The 27,873-nt window shown below is 42.1% G+C and overlaps 1 protein-coding gene across 1 annotated transcript; it reads left to right on the top strand.

Annotated features, from left to right (window-relative positions):
• On the top strand, positions 1-27,866 carry wipf2a (WAS/WASL interacting protein family, member 2a). Its single transcript, XM_060941710.1, has 8 exons — positions 1-516; positions 7,614-7,745; positions 7,950-8,082; positions 8,207-8,317; positions 10,911-11,513; positions 11,614-11,832; positions 22,282-22,383; positions 26,918-27,866. Exons 2-8 carry the CDS (start codon positions 7,683-7,685, stop codon positions 26,959-26,961), a joined length of 1,275 nt encoding a protein of 424 aa, XP_060797693.1. The 5' UTR covers positions 1-516; positions 7,614-7,682; the 3' UTR covers positions 26,962-27,866.
• The last annotated feature ends 7 nt before the right edge of the window (positions 27,867-27,873 follow it).

Below are 27,873 nucleotides of genomic sequence, written 5' to 3'. Positions count from 1 at the left end.
CTCAGGTGAAAGTTTATTCGTTGAAAGCTGGTTTTGGGGCACTTGGCTGTTAGTAGTAGTCGAATAAATAGTGTGTGGGGGGAAAATACCCGGGGAGCTGAGTTTAGTTTGGTCAAGGCTTAAACTACAAACCGCTTTCGGCTCTAATCGGAGCTTTTCGGCCATCTGCCTCCATTTTGTCCTGATCCTGCACTTCCGGGTTCCTCAGCGCTGGGCTGTTCGCTGCTGAAGCCGTAAAGCGGTGGCTCCTCCACCTCACTTTGTCTGGGCTGAAAGTTTACACAGCAGGAGATTTCCGTAGGTTTATTGCGCCTGTGTTTGGCTAATGTTTAGTTTTGAGTGATAGTTTAATTCTGTGGTTAGTTTTCCAGCCCCAGTGTGAGTGTGAGGCGAGCGGACACCATGAAGCTGCGGCTCGTGTAGAGTTCCAGGTTTGGTTTGGTTTGGTTTGTCTGAGATTACCGCAGCGGTGCCCAATGCTGTTGGAGACCCGAGGCACTGAGTGACTAGTCTCAGGTAAGATAATATAACATACATAGTCGAGACTTTATTGTATTTTCAGAGAGCAAAATGAAGTAAAGACTTGTAAACTACTTTGTTGTACTTTGCTGGTTTCTAATGTGTTCTTTATTTACTATTCTACACCTTCCTTCAGTTTATTGTTTGTCTGCTGGACAGAAGCCGCCCTGAGTTTGAAGGTTTTCTTTTTCCTCCTCAGATGATTAAGTTTGTTGAGACTGAACCTGTCAGTGTGTTTCTCACAGGGCCAGATCATTACTTAACTTATTACTCCATACCTGTGATTTTAGGCTGTTTACTTCCTGACATTTACCGTAAGTTCACTGTCTTTTTATATCTGCAGAGACTTGTGCAAGTTTTACTTCACAAACTTCACCGCCTGCCTGCTGGGCCATTTCCTTGTTCCTGTGTTTATGAAATGAGGCTTTCTTGAAGAAATAATTTCGAAGTCATTAAAAAAGTTTGTCTTTTTTCATGACAGGCGCCAGGCTGTGTTTTTTTTAATATGTGACGTTGTGGTCGATTACTTTGGAAGAGCCGTTATCAGCAGGCGCATGCCGTGTTGGGGCGAAGGGGAGAGGTTTGACTCCCACCTTCACTTTTACCTGAGAACAACGGTTAGCTACCACATACCCCTTTTCCACCAAATCAGTTCCAGGGCTGGTTCGGAGCTGGTGCTGGTTCACAACTCGTTCAACTTGCGAGCCAGCTGAGAACCAGTTTGCTTTTCCATAGCTCGGGGTGCTAAGGGGAGCCACGTCAGTTACGTCGCTGTCTACGTCAGTTACGTCGCTGTCTACGTCAGTTACGTCGCTGTCTACGTCAGTTACATCGCGGTCTACGTCAGTTACGTCGCTGCGTAGAAGAAGAAGAAGCAGCAGCAACACCAACAATAATGGATGACTTCGCATTTGTACAGCTGCTGCTTCTCGTCGCTTAAAAATGGCGACCTTTCGCGGTCTTGCTATTGTTGTTGGTCTTAACAACTCTGCCCCCCCGCTGACGTAAGCAGTTCTTTCTTCTGGCCCAGCAGAGAGTTGGTGCTAGCCTGGAACCGTTTTTTCTGGCCCCAGAGCCAGTTCTTTGTCAGTGGAAACAGAAAATCCGGTTCCAAACCAGCCCTGGAACTGCTTTGGTGGAAAAGGGGCAACAGAGGACATCAGCTTGCCAAACTACCCAGAAACCTACTACTTTGTTTTGTCTTCTGTGCACCAATATTTTACCACCTGATTATATCCATTATCTCTAGCCGCTTATCCTGTCCTACAGGGTCGCAGGCAAGCTGGAGCCTATCCCAGCTGACTACGGGCGAAAGGCGGGGTACACCCTGGACAAGTCGCCAGGTTATCGCAGGGCTGACACACAGAGACAAAAAACCATTCACACTCACATTCACGGTCAATTTAGAGCCACCAATTAGCCTAATCCACATGTCTTTGGACTGTAGGGGAAACCAGAGCATCCGGAGGAAACCCATGTGGACACGGGGAGAACATGCAAACTCCACACAGAAAGGCCCTCGCCGGCCACGGGGCTCGAACCCAGGACCTTCTTGCTGTGAGGCGACAGTGCTAACCGCTACACCACTGTGCCGCCCACTATTGTTTTATGTATTCTGATAATAAACATACTAATAATGTTCAAGATATCATTATTGTAGCCAGGGCTTTGAACCGGTTCAAGGAACGAAAACGAAAACCGGGAACTTTTTCTATTTCACATGGAACAGAAACGAAACCAGAAACTTTATTTTTTTATGTTCCGGAACAGAAACGCTTATTAAAAATAATGGTAACCGGTTAATACCGGTTTTTATTTCGTTCCTCAAAGTTTCCGTAGCCTACAAATAAAAAAGCCATTCTTCTCCTGCGCAAGTTTCTATGACCCGCTGGGGTTCACTTCCTGTGTGACGTTCGCTGACTGAATGGAGAGAGCGGGAGGGTGGACTGCTATCACGTCTCCACGTGATAATAAGTGAGTAAGTGCATTACTGAGTGTCTGAGCAAAGAAGAGCCTGAACGTTGCAACCTCCCTATTGGCTGTTTGTAAAAATGTATCAGTTGTTGCCCTTCCCACGGGAATCATCGCGGGCTCGAGAGACGAGACCTGACGAGTTAGTTCGTTGGTAGCAGAACAAAATGTCTGGACACAAATTGGGTTTTCAGAAACGGAAAGAAAATAAACGGAGGGTTGAAAATACAAAAAAGGAGGCAGAAAATGCAAAACGAGTTTTAAGGTAGGACAAATGGTTAGTTTTCTGAGGCAGCCCGCCGTGGCTTCAGGCTTTCAGTTGTGTCATTGAATGGTTACTTTTCTGAGGCAGCCCGCCGTGGCTGCCTGCAGGCTTATTTATTATAGCCCATTTAGTTAAAATAGTTGATATAAAATGTTTATAGTTATAGTTATGTGATGGTTGTCCTGATTTAGACTGGTGGTTTTTTTTTGGGGGTTGCGCGATGTTGCACCCGGGTCCAGATTAGGGCAGAACCGGCCCTGGCTACATTTCAGGTGTAGTTTGTTTTATGTATGTATGTACTTGCATAGATGTGTACTTGGTCTTCCAATATGGCGCCTAACAAAATCTCGCGGCGCGGTGACGTCATGCGGTAGCCCTCTATAGGGCCTGACTAGCCTTTGGTAACACACTAAACGAATTCTCTTTCATTTTTGGCACTTTTTCTGTTTGTGTAGATGGGAAGACATACTGAGAATCCAAATCGCCAACATCTCATCTCATTATCTCTAGCCGCTTTATCCTTCTACAGGGTCGCAGGCAAGCTGGAGCCTATCCCAACTGACTACGGGCGAAAGGCGGGGTACACCCTGGACAAGTCGCCAGGTCATCACAGGGCTGACACATAGACACAGACAACCATTCACACTCACATTCACACCTACGGTCAATTTAGAGTCACCAGTTAACCTAACCTGCATGTGTTTGGACTGTGGGGGAAACCGGAGCACCCGGAGGAAACCCACGCGGACACAGGGAGAACATGCAAACTCCACACAGAAAGGCCCTCGCCGGCCCCGGGGCTCGAACCCAGGACCTTCTTGCTGTGAGGCGACAGCGCTAACCACTACACCACCGTGCCGCCTCAAATCGCCAACATTTGAAATAATAATTGTTTTGAATTATTTCTTGTCTTATTTAATGAAGGTTGTAATAGAATTAGCCTACATTTGGCTTAAGCTGGATGAGACAGAGACATAATTTTATAGCCATTTGTTAAACAGCTGACAGGGAACGTAATTAACCGTTCCGGGAACAAAATTTTTTTGTTCTAACCGGTTCGGGAACGTCTATTTAATGGTGGAACCAAAACCGGAAACGTTAAAATTCCGTTTCTGTTCGGAACGAACCAATAGGAAAAAAATTCTGGTTCAAAGCCCTGATTGTAGCCAACATCGTGTTTATGCCAGGTACACTTATTAATAAGAAGTGATTTACTCAAACATTTACCTCAGCTTTTTTTTTTCCTCTTGGCACGCGCAGCAAACTTGGTGGATTTGGTGTCTGGGGAAATTAGTACAGTATAAACTGTTTCTGATCTGATTTGAAGAAATTTGATGGTCAGAAATCGCTCATGGTTACTTCATACATTTTAACTGTGTGTGTGTGTGTGTGTGTGTGTGTGTGTGTAAGGTACAGAACAGGGCACGCGTAATGTCATGAGCTGCATTTCTTGTTTCCAGCCTCGCACCTCACTTGCTGGTGTGGCTGCTGGTGATCCTGCTTAACAACATTCCACTTGGAACTGACGAAGTGGTGTATTGTTTGTTCATGTCTACGTTTATGTTTTGTATAGAAGATATAGTTGCGGTTAGGTGCTTTATGTTAGCCAACAGCAAGCTTCTGGCCTGGATATTTGACCACGCATCTTGGCAGAATGTATAGAGTTAAAGTAAATTTGTGCGTTTCCTGGCACAGACCTGACTTTTAAGCACAGTTAATATATTTTCAATAGAGTTGAGGTCAGGAATTGTTTTAAGCTTTATGTTAGCCTGCTTTATCTTCCACATCCAGCTTTGATGTGTGTTTGGGGTCGTCATCCTGTTAGAACACCCAGTTGAGTCCAAGTTTCTGATGGTTTAAGGTTATGCTGAAGAATTCTGAGGTTCTTCATTAATCCATCCACTTTGTGCACCAGTTCCACTGACAGCCCCAGAGCATGATGCTACCACCACCATGCTTAAAGCATATACGCAGAACCATGGCCTCACTTTTTGTTTATAAATGCCTTGAGACCTCAAGAATGGCATCGGAATAGTTTTAAGCATTAACAATAAATCTAATATAGTAATTTTTATGATTAAAGTGATTTATATAGGTAGTGGTCTGAGTGAATGACCTTGACATCCGTCACGTCACAGCAGGAAGTCTATCAGTCTCATCGCCATTTCTGTTATACTAAAACACAGAGCTGACTGCAACTTCAAGCTTCCGTTTTGAGCTAATTTATCGCCATGTCACGTAGATGTGTTGCTGGCGGGTGCAGCAACATGACAGAAGGTGGATTTACGTTGCATTCATGGCCCAAGAATGTTCAAACTGCAAAGATTTGGACGCGTTTTGCGAGAAGTTCACGGACACATTGGGCGCCTACGAAGTGGTCTCTCCTCTGCTCTGCACATTTTATTGAAGACTCGTACGAGACCTCTGATCTGTTGAAGAGCGTTGGCTATAAGCCCGTATTGAAAGAGGGTGCAGTACCAACAATTAAATAAAACTACAAGAAAAGGACAGTAAGTTCAGTTGCACCAGTTCTCCCGGAGGGTGAGCCGAGGGTTGTTGCTAAAACCCGGGACGGTACGGGACATATTATTGCACGGGGAGTGACCTTCCCCACGGTTGTTGCTAAAACCAGTGACGTCCCTTCCCGTCCCGGGTTTTAGTAATTGCCTGAGCTGAGCAGTAATGGCGGAGTACTCAGTATGGAGAAAATGGAGAATGAGTGGACCAGCCGTCTGATTTCTCCACTGGATATGCTCGCCTCAGCAGCAATATCTCGCCCTTACGCGGAAGAAGCGAATGAACGGAGAACTGAACGAACAACTGAAAGAAAGTCAGATTGTTTCAAAACAGTCGGCCACAAGGTCGGCCTTCAAGAAGCGAGAACACAGATGGGTAAGACGCAACTCTTATTGGGATACAAAACAACAAAATCAACAACACATTGTTTACCTGCATTTAGATTAATCCATGTAACTTGTATTGTGTGTTTAAGTTAGCGGTATAAGATTATTTAATTTGCTTCAGAATGTGATTGTCTCAGTTCATCTGATTATTCAATTAGCCTTTTACGTTTTACCAGTGAAAATGCATGCATGTACATGTATGTTGCATAAGTTATAACACCTATCCTGTTTTAATGAGAGTCAACCCGCAATCAATGAAGTCAAATCAGTCTTAGTTGAGCAAGTCGGTAACGATATTTCTTACTTTCACCATAAATTTTTATTTACATGACTTTGGTCTGTAGCTGTAAAAGGCCTCAGCCTTAAAACCGGTTCCCGCTGTGACGTCACGCACTCGGGGCTGGCTGGCTCAGCGGGGCGGCTCCAATGCCAACTTTGCGGTCGATTTTAACTCTCAAAAAAATATATTTTTTTATTCCCATTTATGCAGCATACAAGAGTCAAGGATGGAGATACTATCCACTCAGAAACTTATTTAAAAATAAAGGTTCTGCATATCTCCTTTAACAGTTGGTAACAGAGGTTCCTCTGTATCTCTGATCATTGTGGCCAAATGACTCAATCTTTGTCTCGTCGGAGCATAAAATTTTCCTCTTGAAGGCATTTTCTTTGTCCATATGGTCAGCTGCAAGCTTTAGTTTGAGCTTGAAGGTGTCGATTTTGGAGCAGGGGCTTCTTTCTTGGATGGCAGTCTCTCAGTCCATGGCAATGCAAAACTCACTTGACTGTAGACAATGTTGCAGCAGATTCTATTTCATGGCCTTGTGGTTCATGGGTTGTTCCTGACTGTCTGAAACAATTTTCTCTTATCTGAGGGTGACAGTTTCAGTCTTCTTCCAGCAAAGAGGCTTGGAAAAGTGGTTACACCTTCCAGTAATTTGTACTTGCATTCAAATTGTTTGAACTAATCTTGGAATCTGTAGTTGTTTAGAAATGGCTTGAAAAGACATTCCTGAGTTGTGTAAATCAGTGATCCTCTTTCTCAGATCTGCACTGAGCTCCTTGGACTTTCCTATTGTATTGAGTGTTGGTCAATCCAATGAGGGCTGTCAAACAAACACTTGGCCTTGGCAAGTTTGGAACTTTCAGCAGCACTGAATTAATAACCTAAATATATAATTTTTTTTTGACCCTGTGGTGATTTCAGAAAACCCAAAATAATTAAAACTGTGCATCAAGGTTTTTTTTTTTTCCTACAACATGCATCTTTAATAGAAAATCATTATGCCACAGAAAAAAAAGAACGGTTCAAGGAAATCGGACACCCAATACTGCCGTGACATCCATGTCCATGATGACGGTCGTGTCCGTGTATGTAGAATTCTGACTGCAACTGTATATGAGAGAAAGCAGGAGAGAGATGTTCATTTACAATGTGCTCAAACATTTTTTGGAAAGTAGGGATGTAGGGATCCTATCAGACTGGTTTGGGGAGCTTTAGTGATGAGTGAAAAGGAGGAAACAACAAAACATTTGGGGTTTTTCATTTTGAATATGTTGTTTTATTTGTATGTTAAAGAATCGAGGCTCTGTTTCATTATTTGCACACTCAGAAAACAGTACGGTATATATTTCCTTGATGCTAGGGTGGCACATATGTAGGCTATCTTTCAACTAGAAACATGGATATAGTGTATGTCTTTAAAATGATTTAAGGTACATAAGTGGATCATAATTAGTTTTTAGATTAAAGATTTAAAAGGCACAAAAAAGTACCATCCCAGTGATGAGGAAGGTAGAGTTTAGTATCCTTTTTTTTTTTTTCTGAGAATGCATGTTCAGGTAAATTTATCATATGTCATATTTCCATTTTAGTGTATATTAATATGCCAACTCTTTACACGCCAGCATTGAGTATGAAAATGTATTACAAATGTATGTCTTTCAATGTGCAGAGCTTTTGTGAGCAGAAACCCAGCTGCTGAGACTCGGGTGATAGTCACCATTCTTGGAGAAACAGCAATATGCCTATTCCTCCACCACCTCCTCCTCCTCCTGGACCTCCACCTCCCCCCACCTTCAACCAGGTATCTGCAGTACAGAGGGTCTCTTACTCTATGCATTGACTAAGATCACCTCATTTCTTATTCATTCAGAATCCAGAACATTTCTTGGTTGCTATTCTGTTATCCTGAGCATTATAACAATGATGACATGATCAAGTAATAAGGCTAAGTGACTTTAGATGTGGCTTGATTTGAACCTCGGTCAAGAAGGAATCATTTTTACAGGCAAACACTACCCCTCCCAAGCTGTCACGGGATGAAGCTAAAGGAAGAGGAGCCCTGTTGTCAGACATATGCAAAGGGGCCAAGCTGAAAAAAGTCACAAACGTCAGTGACAGAAGTGCACCTGTCCTCGAGAGTAGGTCACTGAGATAAGAGCAGTGAAATCAAGAGAACTTATTAAAAAGGTAAAATTAATGTTTGACTAGACTTTCATTATGGCTAATCATCCATCTGGTGTGTGTGTGCGTGCACTTTCTCAGAACCTGGAGGGGGTGGAGGAGGAAGTGGAGGGGGCTTTGGTGGCAGTTCTGGCCCGATGCCAATGGGAGGCTTGTTTAGTGGAGGAGTGCCTAAACTTCGTCCAGTAGGAGGTAATTTTTATTAAGGCCCTTCACACAAAGACTTTCAGTCATCTTCAGCACTAGAAATTCAAGTTATTCTCCTAATAAGCTCTTGTATTTATAAAATATAATTTTGGCCACTTTCAGGATGCTTAAAGCATGACTCATTTCTTCAAAATGATCACAATTCTAGAAATGCTGGACTTTTACAGATTAGTCCCAACTATAGAATGAATTCTGTTCTAACTGCTTCTACCATTTATTTAAAAACGTTCCTATTCAGTACAAGTGTTTTTTGTGTAAAAACAAATGTATATATTTTATTCATTCATTCATTCGTCTTCACTAACAACTACAGTGGTGCTTGAAAGTTTGTGAACCCTTTAGAATTTTCTCTATTTCTGCATAAATATGACCTAAAACAACATCAGATTTTCACACAAGTCCTAAAAGTAGATCAAGAGAACCCAGTTAAACAAATGAAACAAAAATATACTTGGTCATTTATTTATTGAAGAAAATGACCCAGTATTACATATCTGCGAGTGGGAAAAGTATGTGAACCTTTGCTTTCAGTATCTGGTGTGACCCCCTTGTGCAGCAATAACTGCAACTAAACGTTTGCGGTAACTGTTGATCAGTCCTGCACACCGGCTTGGAGGAATTTTAGCCCATTCCTCCGTACAGAACAGCTTCAACTCTGGGATGTTGGTGGGTTTCCTCACATGAACTGCTCGCTTCAGGTCCTTCCACAACATTTCCATTGGATTAAGGTCAGGACTTTGACTTGGCCATTCCAAAACATTAACTTGATTCTTCTTCAAGCATTCTTTGGTAGAACGACTTGTGTGCTTAGGGTCGTTGTCTTGCTGCATGACCCACCTTCTCTTGAGATTCAGTTCATGGACAGATGTCCTGACATTTTCCTTTAGAATTCGCTGATATAATTCAGAATTCATTGTTCCATCAATGATGGCAAGCCGTCCTGGCCCAGATGCAGCAAAACAGGCCCAAACCACGATACTACCACCACCATGTTTCACAGATGGGATAAGGTTCTTATGCTGGAATGCAGTGTTTTCCTTTCTCCAAACATAACGCTTCTCATTTAAACCAAAAAGTTCTATTTTGGTCTCATCCATCCACAAAACATTTTTCCAATAGCCTTCTGGTTTGTCCACGTGATCTTTAGCAAACTGCAGATGAGCAGCAATGTTCTTTTTGGAGAGCAGTGGCTTTCTCCTTGCAACCCTGCCATGCACACCATTGTTGTTCAGTGTTCTCCTGATGGTGGACTCATGAACATTAACATTAGCCAATGTGAGAGAGGCCTTCAGTTGCTTAGAAGTTACCCTGGGGTCCTTTGTGACCTCGCCGACTATTACACAGCTTCGCTCTTGGAGTGATCTTTGTTGGTCGAGCACTCCTGGGGAGGGTAACAATGGTCTTGAATTTCCTCCATTTGTACACAATCTGTCTGACTGTGGATTGGTGGAGTCCAAACTCTTTAGAGATGGTTTTGTAACCTTTTCCAGCCTGATGAGCATCAACAACGCTTTTTCTGAGGTCCTCAGAAATCTCCTTTGTTCGTGCCATGATACACTTCCACAAACATGTGTTGTGAAGATCAGACTTTGATAGATCCCTGTTCTTTAAATAAAACAGGGTGCCCACTCACACCTGATTGTCATCCCATTGATTGAAAACACCTGACTCTAATTTCACCTTCAAATTAACTGCTAATCCTAGAGGTTCACATACTTTTGCCCCTCACAGATATGTAATATTGGATCATTTTCCTCAATAAATAAATGACCAAGTATAATATTTTTGTCTCATTTGTTTAACTGGGTTCTCTTGATCTACTTTTAGGACTTGTGTGAAAATCTGATGATGTTTTAGGTCATATTTATGCAGAAATATAGAAAATTCTAAAGGGTTCACAAACTTTCAAGCACCACTGTATATCTTGGTCAGGGCTGTGGTGGATGCAGAGCCAATCATTGGAACACTGAGTGTGTGTTCTCTTGAGTGTATGGGAATAAGCTACAGGGCAGGGCACCATATACACACATTCACAAACTCGTTCACACCTAGGAGCAATTTGGCATAGCCAGTCCATGAAGTGGCTTGTTTTTGAGAGGTAGGAGGAAAAACAGGGAACATGGAGAGAACATGTGAAAATTCCTGTGAGGTGGTAATGCTACCTGTTACATTCCTATGGTGCTGAGAATTTGAATCATGTGATATGATCCTACTGCTGAAAAGTAAAAATTGTGGCTCTGCCATAACATGAATAATATATTTTGTTTGGGGTAAAGAAATATAATTTTGCAGTTTGGGTTCGAAGCACTAACTGGTATCGTATATTCATTAAGACTCTAAAAATAAAATGTATGATTACTGAATTGGAGAAACTGATTTACCAAGAGCATGCCCATGCTGTGGTTTGGTTTTTATGCAAAATAAAACTACAGTTTATTAGTAATGGAGTTTAATTGAGGAAAGGAATAGTAGGAAAAAAAAAAAAAGACATGTTTGAGGCACGTTTACCAAACAAGTGAACGTTGTAAAATGGACAAAACAGTAAATGGTGTTGATGGCATCATATATTTCTTTCCAGAGAACACTGTTGGCAGAGCAGCACTGCGGCCTCCGGGTTCACGTCCTGCTGTGCCCCGTCCTACGAGCCAACAGGCCAATGATGAGCGCTCCTCGCCTCCTGAGCAACCTCGGAATCCTCGCCCTTCACTACCTGACATTTCGAAACCGGGCAGTGGCAGCAGCACCCCAAAACCCAACAGCGCTGCTCCTCCTCTCCCTCCGCCTTTCAGTCGACGTGGCAATAACCCTCCTCACACCGCCAGCCAGAGCACTGGCCGCTCTTATGGGCTAGAGAAGCCCCTCCCACCACCAAGTGTGAACAGAGCTCCTCCTCCCCCGTCATCTGCACGTGATGTCCTGTCAAAATCTACTTCTCGCTCTTCACCTGGTTCTTCATCTGCACCACCACCCCCTCCTCCTCCTCCTTACCGACAGCCCCCTTCAATGGCTAACGGTGATCCACCCCCTGAGTTGCCACTGAGGCGGAACTCGCTTCACAGGAGGACCAATGAGAGTTCTCATAGTAGTTCTCGTAGTCAAGCCCCACCCCCACCGCCGCCCCCACCCCAACAAAGCAGCCGACCACCACCACCAGCTCGAGACCCTCCAGGACGACGAACAAGTAACTCGCCATTTTTTTTTTTCTGTTAGAAATGTTGATGCTTATAAAGAATCCACATGCTTCTTTAAAAGTTTTTGCATGTTTGTATTTATTAATATAGACGCCCAGGCTCCCCCCTCTGCATCCCGGAATGGGACTCGTGACGCACCCCCTCCTCCTCCTCCTCCGGCTCGCATGCAGAGCGGTAGCTCTCAAAGTTCTTACGAGAGCCGAGGGAGACCCCCACCACCCGGCTCTTCCAGTCGCCAACTCTCATCACATCCACCTCCACCTCCACCTATGCGCAATGGACACACACCTGCCTCTCGAGCTTCCTCTGGTGAGTCTGCGTCAGTATATAGAGATCTTGCAGTCACGTGACCGGAAAGTACACAGCCGTCATCTTGTCGGTCAAAAACACAGCTGAATACTGCTGCACTCGTGTACAGAATGGATCAATTTCAACCGACGGACTACACGGCTCATTTTTCTAATGAACAGATAACTAGATATATGTCTAAAATAAACGATCTACAGATTAGTGACCCTTATGGCTTACCGGACCGAGTTTTCACGACCGCGTCAGTGGATATTGAACTGCCAGCGGAATACCCAGACGTGTATAATTACCTCATCAACTTTCCCTCGCTGTTCAGTGGTGAAGCACTGCGTGCTTATAAATCTCTGGACAGTTATCTTTACAGAAATTCAGGATTTGTCAGCAACTCAGATGTGGCATCTTGTAAACAAGAAAATAACAATCCTCACTGGATGGGTAAGTCACTTAAGTATTGAGTATAGCACTGACCAGCCGATTATAGAATAGAATAAGGTAATTCCAGCTGTAATTCCAAATCGTCCGTCTTGTTTACCTGGCGTTGGAGAGGTAGAGGCTTAGCAGTGGAGATTTGAGTGGCTGTTTTCTGAGCTTAGTCAACAGGCCGGCTCTGCAGCCTCGCTTTTGCTTCCGCTCCCGGCGCCGCCTCCTTCGCTTTGCTTCCAATAACAATCCATGGAGACCCCGCTGGTCTCGCTATCTCGTCCGGAATGTTGTGCATGCGATGGAAATCGCTACAAACCGTCATTTTCTGCTGGAAACCAATGTCCAGTAAGTCCATACGGTTGTAGTGGATATTGAAGTCCGGTACAGACGAACAACACGCAAAAATACACACACAAAACATAAAAAACGTGCACAAGTAGGGAGAGCTTGTAGCCGCAGCCGTTGTAGTAGAATTGTATATAGTAGGGTTTTCCAGAAGAAAAGGTAGAAGTAGAACCAGAAGTAGAAGGCGGAATATGGCGTTTGACCGACAAGATGGCGTCTGTCACAATCTGGATCGGCTGTGACGTCACATGCAAGTGCTCCATTGGAAAGGTTCTCAAACAGAGTTATATTTTGTTTCAGTGTTTGCCAAGTTAAAGGAATTAGTTTAGAAAAGGGTAAAACTGTCGGAATGATCGATATTTATTACTGTATAATTAAACCTCAAATTAAATTTGATATGTATGCTCCATAGGCTTTTCATTATAGCCCGTACTTTCTTAATATGGTGTGCTGGAAAGTTTTTGGGCCTCTTCACTCCAGTGGAGGAGTATTGTAATCCTGCAGCATACAACGACAATTTTGTGCTTCTTACTTTGTGGCAACAATTTGAGGAAAGTCCTGGTGGTCAGGAAAAGCACATGAAAAGTTTGGGAAAACGGTGAAGTTCAGTGTCGTTTATGTGAACACTCGAAAGGTTTCCAGCTGTCCCTGGAAATTAAGTGTGCATTATTATTTTCAAGCTATGAGTTGCGCATCTTTATTAAAGCTGCAGTCTGCTAGCTCACGTTTGAAGTTAAATTGAAGGAACATTTAACCAGGTAAAAGTTTGGACACATTATCTAATACCCTGTCCACACTAGGGATTTTGTACCGATACGAAACTACTTTCGTACCGCAACACCTGTCCACACTAGCAACTATACCGGTACTGTAGCGGTATAACTGTATCGGTACGAAACCCACAAATGTATAGGTTTCGTATTGGTACTGTAGCGCTTCGCTGTAGTGTGGACAGATGAAGCGGCTCCGTATCGATACAAATATAATGCGCAAGCGCAATGAACCATTCCTACGTCTTCCGGGTTATTCATACAATACAATACGCACGTGCTTTCCAGCTGTAAATAAAACGTCAAAATGGCTCAAAACGACCGTGGAGCTACATGGAGCAAAGAAAGGGGGGGAGAAAGGGGGAGGAGGGAGGGGGAAAGAGGGAGGAAGAAAGGAGGAAAAGGGAGGGGAAGAGAAGGAAAGAGGGAGAAGGGGGAAGAGGGAGGAAGAAAGGAGGAAGAGGGGAAAAGGGAGAGAAAGGGAGGGGAAGAGAAGGGGAGGGGGAGCAAGGGAGATTCGTTTTCTTTGTTTCTTTCTCAACTGCCTCGCACATTTTATACGATTCGACTGAATAAATGACCACCAGAAATACAGACTGTACACTGACAACAAAAAGCACACACACACGTTGTTTCATCCGCCATATTCTCGGAAGGAAGCTACTCGGTAACCACGGAAACATTTCGAGCACGCGCATTTCAACTTCCGTGAAAGAAAACCGCAAACATTTCTCGCTAGTGTGGACGGATGCACTAAACTGTACCGGTATACTTTGTATCGATACAGTTATACCACTATCGTACCGGTATAAGTGTGAACACAGCATAATTCAACGTTTTTTCTTTATTTTTATTAATTAAGACACTTCCTGTCTTAAACTAATGATGGATGTCGTTTCTCTTTACACGTACTTGCTCGGTTCTTGACATAATATGGATTTATTACAGTTGTGGTGTGGAATAGGGCTATTTACTGTTCGATCTCAGACGCATTAAGAAGGCAAGAAATTGCACTAATTAACTTTTGACGAGACACCTGTTAATTGAAAAGCATTCCAGGTGACTACTACCCCTTTTCCACCAAGTCAGTTCCAGGGCTGGTTTGTGGCTGGTGCTGGTTCACAACTCGTTCAACTTGCGAGCCAGCTGAGAACCAGTTTGCTTTTCCATCGCTCGGGGTGCTAAGCGAAGCCACATCATTACGTCACTGCGTTTGTATAAATCTTGGCGCGAACATTGTAGCAACAACAACACGGAGAAGAAGCAGCAGCAACAACGACAATAATAATAATGGATGACTTTGCGTTTGTACAGCTGCTGCTTCTCGCTGCTTAAAAATGGCGACCTTTCGCGATCTTGCTATTGTTGCAGGGCTTTCCACTAAGGCTCATACTAGCCAGCCATGACAAATAAGTAGCCGCCGGGGGGAGTAAACACAAAATAAACTCCTGTGCAAGCAGTTCCCAGGATTAAATGTATTTTCCACAGACCATTTATTTATTCACTTTACTCAAATACAAAGTAAAATGGCAGTAAGTCTTCTTTCTTTTCTTGCGTATTGCATCATGAGGCGTTCCTGGCTTGTAAATCTCTTATTTTCGGTGCGTGACACATTCACGCAGCTGAGCATGCTATGAATCAACAACGACAACGGTCTGCAGTGGGGCTACACAATTACACACTCAGCGAACATTTCTCCATTTGTGTATGAAAATACACTCCAACCACTCAGTTTGGTTTCATTTACAACCAACGGTGTCTTTTGATGCCAGCACGTAATTGAACGAGAGAAGACTGGTTTACCGGAGACAAAATAAGCGTCATCTCTGCTTCTGTTCCCTCCGACAGCCCCGACACACTACTGCCTCCGCCGAGTGTGCGCGCGCACACACACCGCATGTCGGGGCCGCGGATGAGTTACTCTCCCCTGATCAACGGTTCAGTTTGACATTGTCAGTCCGTTTAGATAAACATTTAATTTTATTAAAATCGAAAATTAATATTTAGAGCCTGTGGGCTACAAAAATAATAGTCATTAAAGTAGCCGGCTGGACTTAATTGTGTAGTCGGCTGTATGGCCGGCAGCCGGCGCTTGTGGAAAGCCCTGTGTTGTTGGTCTTAACAACTCCGCCCCCCCACTGATGTAAGCGGTTCTTTCCTCTGGCCCAGCAGAGAGTTGGTGCTAGCCTGGAACCGGTTTTTCTGGCCCCAGAGCCAGTTCTTTGTCAGTGGAAACAGAAAACCCGGTTCCAAACTAAGCACTGGCCCCGAACCAGCCCTGGAACTGCTTTGGGTGGAAAAGGGGCATACCTCATGAAACTGGTTAAGATGTGTAAAGTGTCATCAACGGAAACGCTGAAGAATCTAAAATATTAAACTTTTTTTTTTAACACGTTTTTGTTTACCACTTAATTTCATACATGTTCCAGATGGTATTTCATAGTTTTGATGTCTTCAGTATTATTCTACAATGGGGCAATTCCATGTAAATGTCAACCTCACCATGCAAAAATAAAGCAACATGTAATACATCAAAACCACTCCCAGAGATATCACCTAGGCCTGTATTTTACAGATGTGAATAAGTTAATCAATTTGTAACCAACCTAATATGTCCCTGTCAGTCTTTCTTTCTTATAATGTAAACCCCAAGCTAAAATCAACTTTGATCATGTACAATTCTATATTATTGCCACAAGCCACAGAAATGTATGCTAAAATCCACAAAACAGCAAAACAATAGCCATCCTAAATATTATTTAAGCACTTTGATAGTTTTAGCTGATATTTAGAGAGTTTTTCAAAGGGTTATGGTGGTTAAATTGCTGATTTTCTAAACATATGCTATGTCTCTTTCAGACGCGTCACATCCGTAATGGAATTTCGTCACATCCATAACGCTGACTTTTCCTTCCGAAACTCTGCATGAAATACAAAATATTTTAAACAAAGATTTTTTAATATTCACCTTGGACCCCTCTATCAAATGGATATCTCCATTTCGACATTAGGTTTACAATTTCACAGAGTTTGATAAAAATGTACAGTCACCCAAGAAAAGTGATACTTTTTCTGTCACATCCATAACGCATCTTTTATTGGCATTTTCTGGCATGCCCTAGATGTACTATGGGAATTGTTCTTGTTCTATCACTTCTCCAGTATGGTACAGCCTTAAAATATGCAACACCTGTTTAAATACTGGGAGACAATAAAACATGCACTGGGTCATTTGTTGCCATTTTGAGTTCAAGTGTCACGTCCATAACGCTGGAATTGCTCAATGTAGGAAGTACAAAATACAGAAAACCCTACGTGTATGTAGGTGTGTTCAAACTTTTGACTGGTACTGTTCTTCTCCTTGATCTCCTCTTCATCACTGTTTATACCTCAAAACGTCCATTAACCTGCAAGGCAGGCTTTTAGGCAGGATTTTTTTTTAGGGAGTCTAACTTTTTTGCAGGTGTCACTGTATGTGGCGAGGTGTAGCGGCGCGTTGAGCGCCGCTGGCACGAGTGTTTTAGGGGGTTCCGGGGGTACTCCCCCGGAAAATTTTGAAATTTCTAATGCTCTCAAATGCTATTTCCTTCATTTTGACAGCAAATTTTGAGCAATACAGCCAAGTGTTTTTGCCTTTGTTACAACATTCTTGTATCAATAGTATGAATAGGGTCCCTTTCAATGTACAAAGGAAGCTGCAAGTCTCAGGTACGAATGGAAGGTGGTATTTCTACTTTATGTCGTTGTGTTCAAAAGATATGGGCTGTCAAACACACTTTGACAGATTGTGACACCCTATAGGGTTGGTTGTCACAATGTTATTTCAATGGGGCGGTACAGGAACCGAAAATACATACATATTTTTGAGAATTATGTAAAAATGTTAAAGAAAATGTATTCAAAATACATGTAGGTATAACAGATTGGTAATACAATATCAACTTTGGGAACACCAAAACAAAATACACTGCAAACTGCGTATATTTTTAATGAATATTATTATTAAAATGGGTATATTTCTGGGATTTTTTGAGCTGGAGTTGCATATTAAGCATGACAAATTAGCTATAAAGCTTTCTGATCGCAGAATACTACATAAATAAAGCTTGTTGTAGCTGTGTTTGTCTCAGTCAGTAGTGCACCTATTGCAATTGCATTACATGTGACAACCAACCCCGAACACAGTGTGACAACCAACCCCGGCTGACCAGTTTTGCTTTCAAAGCCGCTAGCGTCCAAAGATTTAGTATAACAAAGAAAAAAACACACAGGAAATATGGCTAAGTCTTCAAACATTATAATGGTATTCGTTTTTTCAATAGAAACCCATTAATTACAAAGCTAGAAGGTAAAAACCAAGGTACTAAAAATTTACATTTAGGTATGAAAAACCTTCAAATTGTTCTCACCTTTGAAATGCATGCAACACACAATAACTTTTCAGGTAGAATGATCCCAGTACTAATTCTAAACATTTCTATCTTGGTGGAATTGAGCAGCGCCCTATGGTGGCTGAGATATGACGAATGTGACAACCATAACTTGTGACAACCAACCCCGGTCATCCCTATTTATTCATGCAAGAAACCTGGCTGTCTAGTTATGGGATTGTGATAGTTTTTTGACATTCCAAGCCTATCAACAGTTACAGAAGAAAAAAAAAAACTTACATGAGTTCTCTTCTGAAAGAAGTTGGAAATCGTTGTTTGCCTTCCTCTTTTCTTCATTTTCTTCCTGTCATGCCCAAAAAACTCAGAAAAATCTATCTTCTATCTTCCTTACCAAATATCCCACGTGTTCGTCCTTTTCACGTGCGTTCTTTGGAATCCCAGCATCCTTTAGAACGTGTCGTATTTGATTATTGTTTAGCCTACTAGAAATACTACCCGCCGGCTCGACTACCACACTCTCCACTACGTAGCCTGTAATGTTGGGAAAATCTGCATGAAAATGTGTTATTTACTGTTAAAAGGATTTATTCGGGATAAATAACATGTCAGGTAAGGCCGGTTTTCTATAGACTACATTCCACATTTAGCTGCGGCAATATAGTCTACGGCTATATTGTCTGGATATTTATGCCAGTGTCTCCTAGGCATACATCTTTTCCCCCTCTGCTCTGGGAACGCATATTACAAGTGCTTTGTACACCAAATTTATTTAATAACCCATTTATTTATAACGAGGGCTCTCACAACTTTGAAATTAGTGCAGCCATAGAAACGCGTGTTTCTGTAGCTCTGCGGCGGGTGCCTATATTTTGTACTCTGGGCTCGTGCTGTTGCTATGGTAACCCTGGGCGTCTTCGGGAAAGACAGCTGTCAAAGCGAGACTTCTGAAATTTCCAAAATGGCGGTGTCAACAAAGCTTGTAGATCCTCGGAAAGCTCAGACTCGGCGATTTTTTAACATATTCAGCTAAGTTACCGGACATAACACGGGCGGAAATATTAGGGCGTCTTTAGGGCGTCGTACTAAAAAGTAGGGCGTCCAATTTCTTGTTTTTTTCAGTACAGGGCGTCGAAAAGACGCCCAGACGCCCCTCTATCTAAAAGCCTGCTGCAAGGTAATGCTATAAGGATCAGAGGGACAAATATTCAACAGATAAGTCAATCTGATAATCATCTGTTTTATTGTGTGTGGGTTTTTTTGTTTTTTTTGGTTACCTTGGCGTCATTTTAGTCAGCCTGCTTTATTGTTTAGTATGCATAATTTTTGTTACTTCTGTCTCTGTCCAAGTTTTTTAGCCTTGCAAGCAAATATTCAGGACAGTATTCAGCAAATTATTACAAAACCAGTTCTTTGTGTAAGAGTAGCTGTTCTGGCCATCAACGTTGACTTTGTGTGAGAGAGACTACAAGGCCAATAGTTGCTGTAACCTTAATTTTTTTTTTTTTTTTTAAATTGAAGATTATGAAAATAATCTGAGATTACACTAGATGTCTGGAGAGTGCATTTTTAGGCGTTTGCCTTCAGACATTGGCGGTTGATCATTTTATCTGAACTTTGGACGTTATCAGTGTCGGGAAATGGCACTGCAGTCAAATGATCTCTCAGGAATTCAAATTGAGCCTCTGCAGTTCCTCTTTATGGAAACCAATACGGAGGATGCACAGATGATCTGAAATCAGACCGGTTAGGCAGAAACATATCTGGTGCTGTGGTCACTAATAAACATCTGCCTGTTCTACTCCCAGGTGGAATTCATGGTTGGACAGATTAGAAAGTGTGGAAAAGGAAGTGTACGTTCTGATTTTCATGCTTGATAAGAAGAGAATCAGATAGGATAATAAAAGGGCATGGCCAAACCATCCAGGAAACTTTGTGCATGTGTTTCTGGTATGTGATAAGAACGTAGAAGTCACTTAGCGGAATCAATAAGCACATTCCCAAAAATGAGTTCACTTTTTTTTTTTTTTTTTAAAGCAATTCAATAAAACCCTTAAATAGTTAAATAATTTCTTCAAAACACCACATTTCCTTTATATTTTTTTCAAATAATAATTAGTTCATTTTATATAGCACCTTTCTCGCACCCAAGGTCGCTTTACAATTAGGGAAGGGGGGAGAGTCTGACAAAAGAGGGTCAGGATGTAATTCCAGTGGCGTAGCTACCACCGTCCCACCAAAAGGCACATGAAGATAAATCCCACACAGCCGCCACAACGCCACTGGGCAGCATCGCTCGGAACACCGCGCCATGGATCCACAAAGCGAGCACAGAGCGCTGGCATGTCCCGATGTTAAAAGAGAAACAAGCTCACTGCAGTCCATCATGAGGAGCACAGGCATCACCCACGGCAGACCAAGGCCTGAAGGGAACTGACGCTCAAAACTTGGTCCGGAGCTACGCCACAACCAGCGGACAAAACATATATTAAAAAACATCAAACTATACAAACACAAAGAGAGGGAAAAAAAGAAAAAGCTCCGGTGAGAAGTGGCAGCCAAAATGCGCACAGCGTACTCTCGACTGGAAACAGAAATGACTCCTAAACCAGGGGTTTTCAAAGTGTGGGAGAGTGAGCCCCCCCTCAGAGAGCAAATAAACAACAGCGCCCCCCCCCCCCCCCCCCCTTACAATTTTTGTTGTTGCTATACTTAATGTTCCATTCGTATTTAAAAAAATGGTTGTTGTACACATTTTTTTTTTCTTTTACACATTTTAAACATCTGTGCTTTTTTGAAAACATCTTTTTTACACATTTTAAACATCTGTGCTTTTTTAAAACCTCTTTTTTTACACATTTTATACATCTGTGCTTTTTTAAAACCTCTTTTTTTACACATTTTAAACATCTGTGCTTTTTTAAAACCTCGTTTTTACACATTTTAAACATTTGTGCTTTTTTAAAACCTCTTTTTTTACACATTTTGTACATCTGTGCTTTTTTAAAACATTTTTTTTACACATTTTAAACATCTGTGCTTTTTTAAAACCTCGTTTTTACACATTTTAAACATCTGTGCTTTTTTAAAACATCTTTTTTTACACATTTTAAACATCTGTGCTTTTTTAAAACCTCTTTTACACATTTTATACATCTGTGCTTTTTTAAAACATCCTTTTTTACACATTTTAAACATCTGTGCTTTTTTAAAACCTCGTTTTTACACATTTTAAACATCTGTGCTTTTTTAAAACATCTTTTTTTTACACATTTTAAACATCTGTGCTTTTTGAAAACCTCGTTTTTACACATTTTAAACATCTGTGCTTTTTAAAACATCTTTTTTTTACACATTTTAAACATCTGTGCTTTTTAAAGCATCTTTTTTTACACATTCTAAACATCTGTGCTTTTTTTAAAACCTCGTTTTTACACATTTTAAACATCTGTGCTTTTTTAAAACATCTTTTTTTACACATTTTAAACATCTGTGCTTTTTAAAACATCTTTTTTTTACACATTTTAAACATCTGTGCTTTTTGAAAACCTCGTTTTTACACATTTTAAACATCTGTGCTTTTTAAAACATCATTTTTTTTTTTTACACATTTTAAACATTTGTGCTTTTTAAAATATCTTTTTTTTACACATTTTAAACATCTGTGCTTTTTGAAAACAACCTCGTTTTTACACATTTTAAACATCTGTGCTTTTTGAAAACCTCGTTTTTACACATTTTAAACATCTGTGCTTTTTAAAACATCTTTTTTTTTACACATTTTAAACATTTGTGCTTTTTAAAACATCTTTTTTTTTACACATTTTAAACATCTGTGCTTTTTAAAACATCTTTTTTTTACACATTCTAAACATCTGTGCTTTTTTAAAACCTCGTTTTTACACATTTTAAACATCTGTGCTTTTTAAAACATCTTTTTTACACATTTTAAACATCTGTGCTTTTTTAAAACCTCGTTTTTACACATTTTAAACATCTGTGCTTTTTAAAACATTTTTTTTTACACATTTTAAACATCTGTGCTTTTTTTAAAAAACATCTTGTTTTACACATTTTAAACATCTCATAGCATCGTTAGCGAGCACCTCTTGGCAGACAACACACTGTGGCAGTGGAGCATCTTCAGATCCAGTCCATGAAAATCCAAACTTTAAATAATCGTGGTCATACTTCCTTCTTTTTTTGCTTGGCCCAGACTCTGTCTCCTCACTCACTGTAGCTTTAGGTACTAAAAATCGATCCATTTTGTCTCTGGCAAAGGCTAGCTGAAGTTCGCTAAATGTTCGCAATAGTAACTTATTCTGGTTTATTTTTCCTCACGTTGCGCCCCCCCCCCCCCCCCCCCCCCCCCCCCCCCCCGAAGAACTCTGGTGCCCCCTAGGGGAGGCGCGCCCCACACTTTGAAAAGCCCTGTCCTAATCCATTTGTGTAGTGTAAAAGCGTACATTTCTTTAATAGTTAAAGTATAAAGCTATTCTTGTGTTTGCCTGTTTGTTTCTCAGATGACTTTGAGTCCAAATACTCCTTCCATCCTGTTGAGGATCTGCCTCCTCCAGAAGACTACAGACCGTTCTCAAAAATCTATCCCAGTAAAACCAATAGAGGTAAGAACCAGTTTTCCCAAGCTGCCTATATTTTGAACATGTTGTAATGGTCTCTGTGATGTGTGTACAGTATATGAACAGCAGTCAGTCGGAATTACATGACAGCGTTCCAGCGTGCAGCTACAGTGGCTGGTCTGGTGCCATTAATTCACATGTAGTCTGAATCCCACGGCAGGGTAGCTGACGACTGAGCACTTTGAGCTGATGAGTTGGTTTGAGTCGTGTGTTCTGGTGATCCAAGGCTTAATTTGTCATGTCCAAGCCTTTAGTGAGGTTTAGAGTGACATACAAATGCCGACTTGTTTAATATGTAGAATAACAGCCTAGTATTCAAATCTTTTTTTTTTTTTTTAATTGGCTTTACTTGTTTGTGGTTTGTAATACTGCAGACAGCCCTGTGCTGTATATGTGAATACACAAATAATCATTTTAGATGGTTTTTCTCCCATGATTTTTTTTAAAGCTCAGTATAAAGATAATGTTGAAAGCTGTAACCCGAACTATTGCCACAAAATGGACGTTTCATAAAGGTGCTGAAATCTGTAAATGACCATTAAGCACTGAATAAAAAATAGTCCACAGTTTGTGTTAGGGCTGCATGATTCTGGATGAAATGATAATCCTGGAGATACACTGCCGTTCAAAAGTTTGGGGTCACTTTGAAATGTCCTTATTCTTGAAAGAAAAGCACTTTAAACTAATCAGAAATCCACTCTATACATTGCTAATGTGGTAAATGACTATTCTAGCTAAATTCTACTAAGGCTACATCCACACGACAACGGCAACGAGATTTTATTAAAAAAAAATATCGCGTCCACATGGGCAACGGATCAGTAAAATATCAGGTACATATGGCAACGCTTGCTGAAAACGATGCAATACACATGCCACACCTCTACATGCGCTGTAAGACGGTCCCATCGGAGACACCAGAACAATAGAAGAAGTAGGATGCATGCGCATAAACCCCTTCTTCTACCCAGCGTGAAGCACTTGGGAACAAACACACAACAACAGGAAGAAGATGGCTGCAACTACGCGAGGAAATCGTGCCTTCTGTGTGTACAAATTAGTTTTATTAGTGTGCATAGTTTTATACAACTTAATTTTCTTATTGTGTGTGAACACTTTGAAAAGCATTTTTATATAATTTATATAACTTTTTATATTGTGTGTGAACATTTTGAAAAGCAGTCTTATCCAATAAAAAAAAAAGAAATTCAAGAAATGGTTCAGTTACTTGTTTATTTAAAAGAAAAGCTGTATACAAAAGTGAATGCAATGCAGTGGTTCATACAAAACAGCAAGAGTGCTGCTTGTTCTAGTCATGTGGTTGTGACGTCATCGTAAACAAATCCGTTCTACTCATCCAGACGACTTCGCAACGGCGCCTCTGCCAGATTTTTCCACTCTGGAACCCGTTCTCAAAAAATATCGTTTTGGGGCACCCAAAACGCCGGTGCCATGTGGACGCCAGGCCGAAACGATAAACAATTTTATCAGATTCACCTGAATCCGTTGCTGTGTGGACAGGGCCCAAATGTCTGGTTTTTGGTGCAATATCTCCATAGGTGTATAGAGGCCCATTTCCAGCAACTCTCACTCCAGTGTTCTAATGGTACAATGTGTTTGCTCATTGCCTCAGAAGGCTAATGGATGATTAGAAAACCCTTGTACAATCATGTTAGCACAGCTGAAAACAGTTGAGCTCTTTAGAGAAGCTATAAAACTGTAGCCTGGGCCTGCCCATCCTAAGTGTGACGCAACACGGGGGGCTGTTGCGAATTTAGTCTGGCAAGGCAAGCTATCTCCAGCTCTTCCAAGCTCCCGAAAAATCGGGAGCCAATCAACTTTGAGCATCTCCAACGGCCCTGGGTAGAGGCGTGTTCAAGGCAGTGACGTAGTAGAACTGCGACCGGAAGCCATAGATTGTTTACAGAATCTATGCCGGAAGCGCTTCATTCACTAGAAACATTACGAACATGGAGCAGCGGCAAGCCTTTAACACAGCGGTAGATGCTGTATTGAAAGCATTCAACGGGAAGTTCTCCATTGAAAACGGAGCAAAGAGCAGCCCTGGAGGTATTTATTGAAAGGAAGGACGTTTTCGCCTTGCTCCCGACCGGCTTCGGTAAGAGTTTAATCTACCAGTTAGCCCCGCTGGTAGCCAAATCAATGGGGCTCAGCGAGAATCCTATCGTTGTGGTTGTCTCGCCTTTGATCGCGCTATTATCGTCCTCTTCCTCTTCAGCTCCTCCTTCTTCCTGTTACTCAAGCAGTTTCCGTCACGTCACATACGTCAGAGGAAAGAGTGATGTGATTGGTTTAAGCTTCATCACAGCCTTTTCTGGCTTCGACCAGTAGCAAACTGAGGCATTTCAGGGAGGCGGGTCAGCCACGCGCTTTGGGAAACGGTTGGGCTTAATATCTTTGCCAGACCAAATGCTCGCAGAGCTTTGAAATTGCGTTAGCCAGACTAATAAAACTGAGCTTCCTTTGAGCAGATTGAGTTTCTGGAGCATCACATTTGTGGGGTCGATTAAATGCTCAAAATGGCCAGAAAAATGGCTTGACTATATTTTCTATTCATTTTACAACTTATGGTGGTAAATAAAAGTGTGACTTTTCATGGAAAACACAAAATTGTCTGGGTGACCCCAAACTTTTGAACGGTAGTGTATATATGCTTATTATTTAGTGTTTCACACGCGTAGGTATTGTTTATTCAGTATCTGGGAGTTTAATATTCAGTACGTGATATTTAATCTTGATATTAAACACATTTGTTCCTTTTGGGTCGTTTTAAAATTCACTCAAAGCCTTCTGACAGTGTTATTGTGCTGCAGGTGTCAGATCAGGTGGTGCATTGTTGATGATTACTGGTCACAGGAAATAAGAGGGAATAATGGTGCTGTGCTTGAAACGGATTGCGTTGAAAATTGACTTTTTTTTTTAAACTCAGTTTCTTGCACGGTCCTAATTTGGGCTATAGACCCTTTTCAGTCACGTGACCTTCGTAAACGCGACCGCCATTTTGGACATGTAGTGGACTTCGGCTTGAATCAGTTTGAATGCGAGGAAGGCGACAAACGAAAAACATAAAAAGGAGCGAGATGCAGAAAACACCTTCGCTATCCAACGACGTAGGGCATTTACAGGGCGAGCGGAGGGAGAGGTATTTGCAAAAATTGAGGTTAGCAGGCTTAGAGAACCACGTTTACCTGCTTCCACCAGGATTGTTCACTGACGTACGGAAGTACACGAAGCCCTCGTCTTTACCTGACTTCGGCCCACATGATCTGTATACCTATGTCGTTAAAAACCCATCGCCATACACATACACGCCAACGTCCGAGGTTCCGGAGCGCGCTCCGGCTTGCTCCAGGAGTGCTCCGGCCGAGGTTCCGGAGCGCGCTCCGGCTTGCTCCAGGAGTGCTCCGGCCGAGGTTCCGGAGCGCGCGCCGGCTTGCTCCAGGAGTGCTCCGGCCGAGGTTACGGAGTGCGCTCCGGCTTGCTCCGGAGCAAGCCGGAGTGCGCTGCTTAATTTGAGGGCAACCTCGGCCGGAGTGTGCTCCGGAACCTCGGCCGGAGCACTCCGGGAGCAAGCTGGCGCGCGCTGCTTAATTTGAGGGGAACCTCGGCCGGAGCACTCCGGGAGCAAGCTAGCGCGCGCTGCTTAATTTGAGGGAGAGCAAGCCGGCGCACGCTGCTTAATTTGAGGGAGAGCAAGCCGGAGCGCGCTCTGGAACCTCGGACGTTGGCTCCGGCAGCTATTTATACTGGATCCGGTGTAAATAGCTGCCGGATCATAATTACAGTAAACTAGTAAATACAGTAAAGGAAAAACTTGAGACTGAAAGGTTTTAACAGTCATCCAAATGACTGAACGTAAACATTGCTACAGTAACATACCAGCTTCTTGTTGACATTAGCTCGTCAACAATAGCTACTACAGAAGAACAAAGAGGTTACAATGGGTTATTTTAGCCTATTTGGTTACACACTCGTCGCCACAGAGTGTTAACAGCAATGTAATGCCTTTTCTGGCTAATTTTATTCATCTTACCTCCAACAAAGTGGTCACTACACAAGCGTTGGTATGCCGAGGGCTGCCAATCTGTTAATGGCCGCTATCTATCTTCTCCGTCGGGATCTGATAAAATGATAACCCTTGCCTTGTTTGTTGATGGTTACTACATCCAGGTGCACAACAATATAGTGGCATGATGGAAGTCTTGCTGAAAATAAACACTTTCTTTGCTGCCGTTCCTCAATGCTGGCTGTGGTAAACTACTGGTAGTACATGTCCAAAATGGCGGCCGCGTTTGTCGTGACGTCACGTGAAAAGGGTCCATGCATGAAAAATTGCTTTGATAAACCAATCAGTGTTCCGTGCTCTTGAGTGTCTGGCTTGCGAGTACATAAGATAAAGGTTTTGTATATCTGTATCATGTGACTCTCTTATCTTAACTCCCATATTGCTTTGCCACGGCACCTGGTGATCAACTTTCTGTATTCTCTCACACTGTAGCTATGACACGAGGAGTTCCTCCTGCGCCACCTGTTGGAAGATGATCTGCACTCACTTTTGAGTCTAATCATACACACCCACACACACTATCACACCTGTATAGAACAGAGACCAGAAGCTGTCTTTAACAGAATGCAAAATGCAACTTTACCTAACTGAAATATTCTCAGGTGAAGGCCATTAGTTAAAATTTTATAGACAGATGTATACACTAAACTTTTGCACAAATGCTAGAATTATATTTCAAATAAATAGGAACTATGCATTCCAAGCGAAAGACACTTTTCCATGCATGTAAGATAAACTGAACGTTTTAAGCACACTACATGATGCCTAAACAGCTCCAGGACGATGTACCTCTATTCCAGAGACCACTGTGCAGTGCCGTAGTCCTGATCAGTTCATATGTACACTATCTGACTTCACAAAGCAGTAAGAGGACCCAAGCTACAGTACACAAGCTCGCTCTCTCTTATATATATTTGCATTCCACATCATCTCTCTAACAGATACCATAGTACCGTTGTTGTAGCACTTGTTAATCATGATTAATGCTATTCGAGTGAAATAAGAGGTTACATAAGGGAATCAGTAGACAATCATTGCATTATGATGTGTAAAGTGACAAAATGTATAAAAAAAAAAAAAAAATCAGTCTTTCTCCCATAAGGGATCTGATGTGTCATTATTAGACTTTAAAGTGCCATTCCACCATTGGATGTATTCTTTGGCATAAAATACAATATATTTTGACAACATGTATAAATGGTATCACTAGATAGAGAAATCTTTTAGCTTCAAAATGATATATCAAACGGGCGGCACGGTGGTGCAGTGGTTAGCGCTGTCGCCTCACAGCAAGAAGGTCCTGGGTTCGAGCCCCGTGGCCGGCGAGGGCCTTTCTGTGTGGAGTTTGCATGTTCTCCCCGTGTCCGCGTGGGTTTCCTCCGGGTGCT

The sequence above is a fragment of the Neoarius graeffei genome, chromosome 15, assembly GCF_027579695.1.
Source record: "Neoarius graeffei isolate fNeoGra1 chromosome 15, fNeoGra1.pri, whole genome shotgun sequence".
NCBI lineage: Eukaryota > Metazoa > Chordata > Actinopteri > Siluriformes > Ariidae > Neoarius > Neoarius graeffei.
The sequence above is the reverse complement of the archived record's forward strand: the minus strand, read 5'-3'. Positions and strand labels throughout refer to the sequence as shown.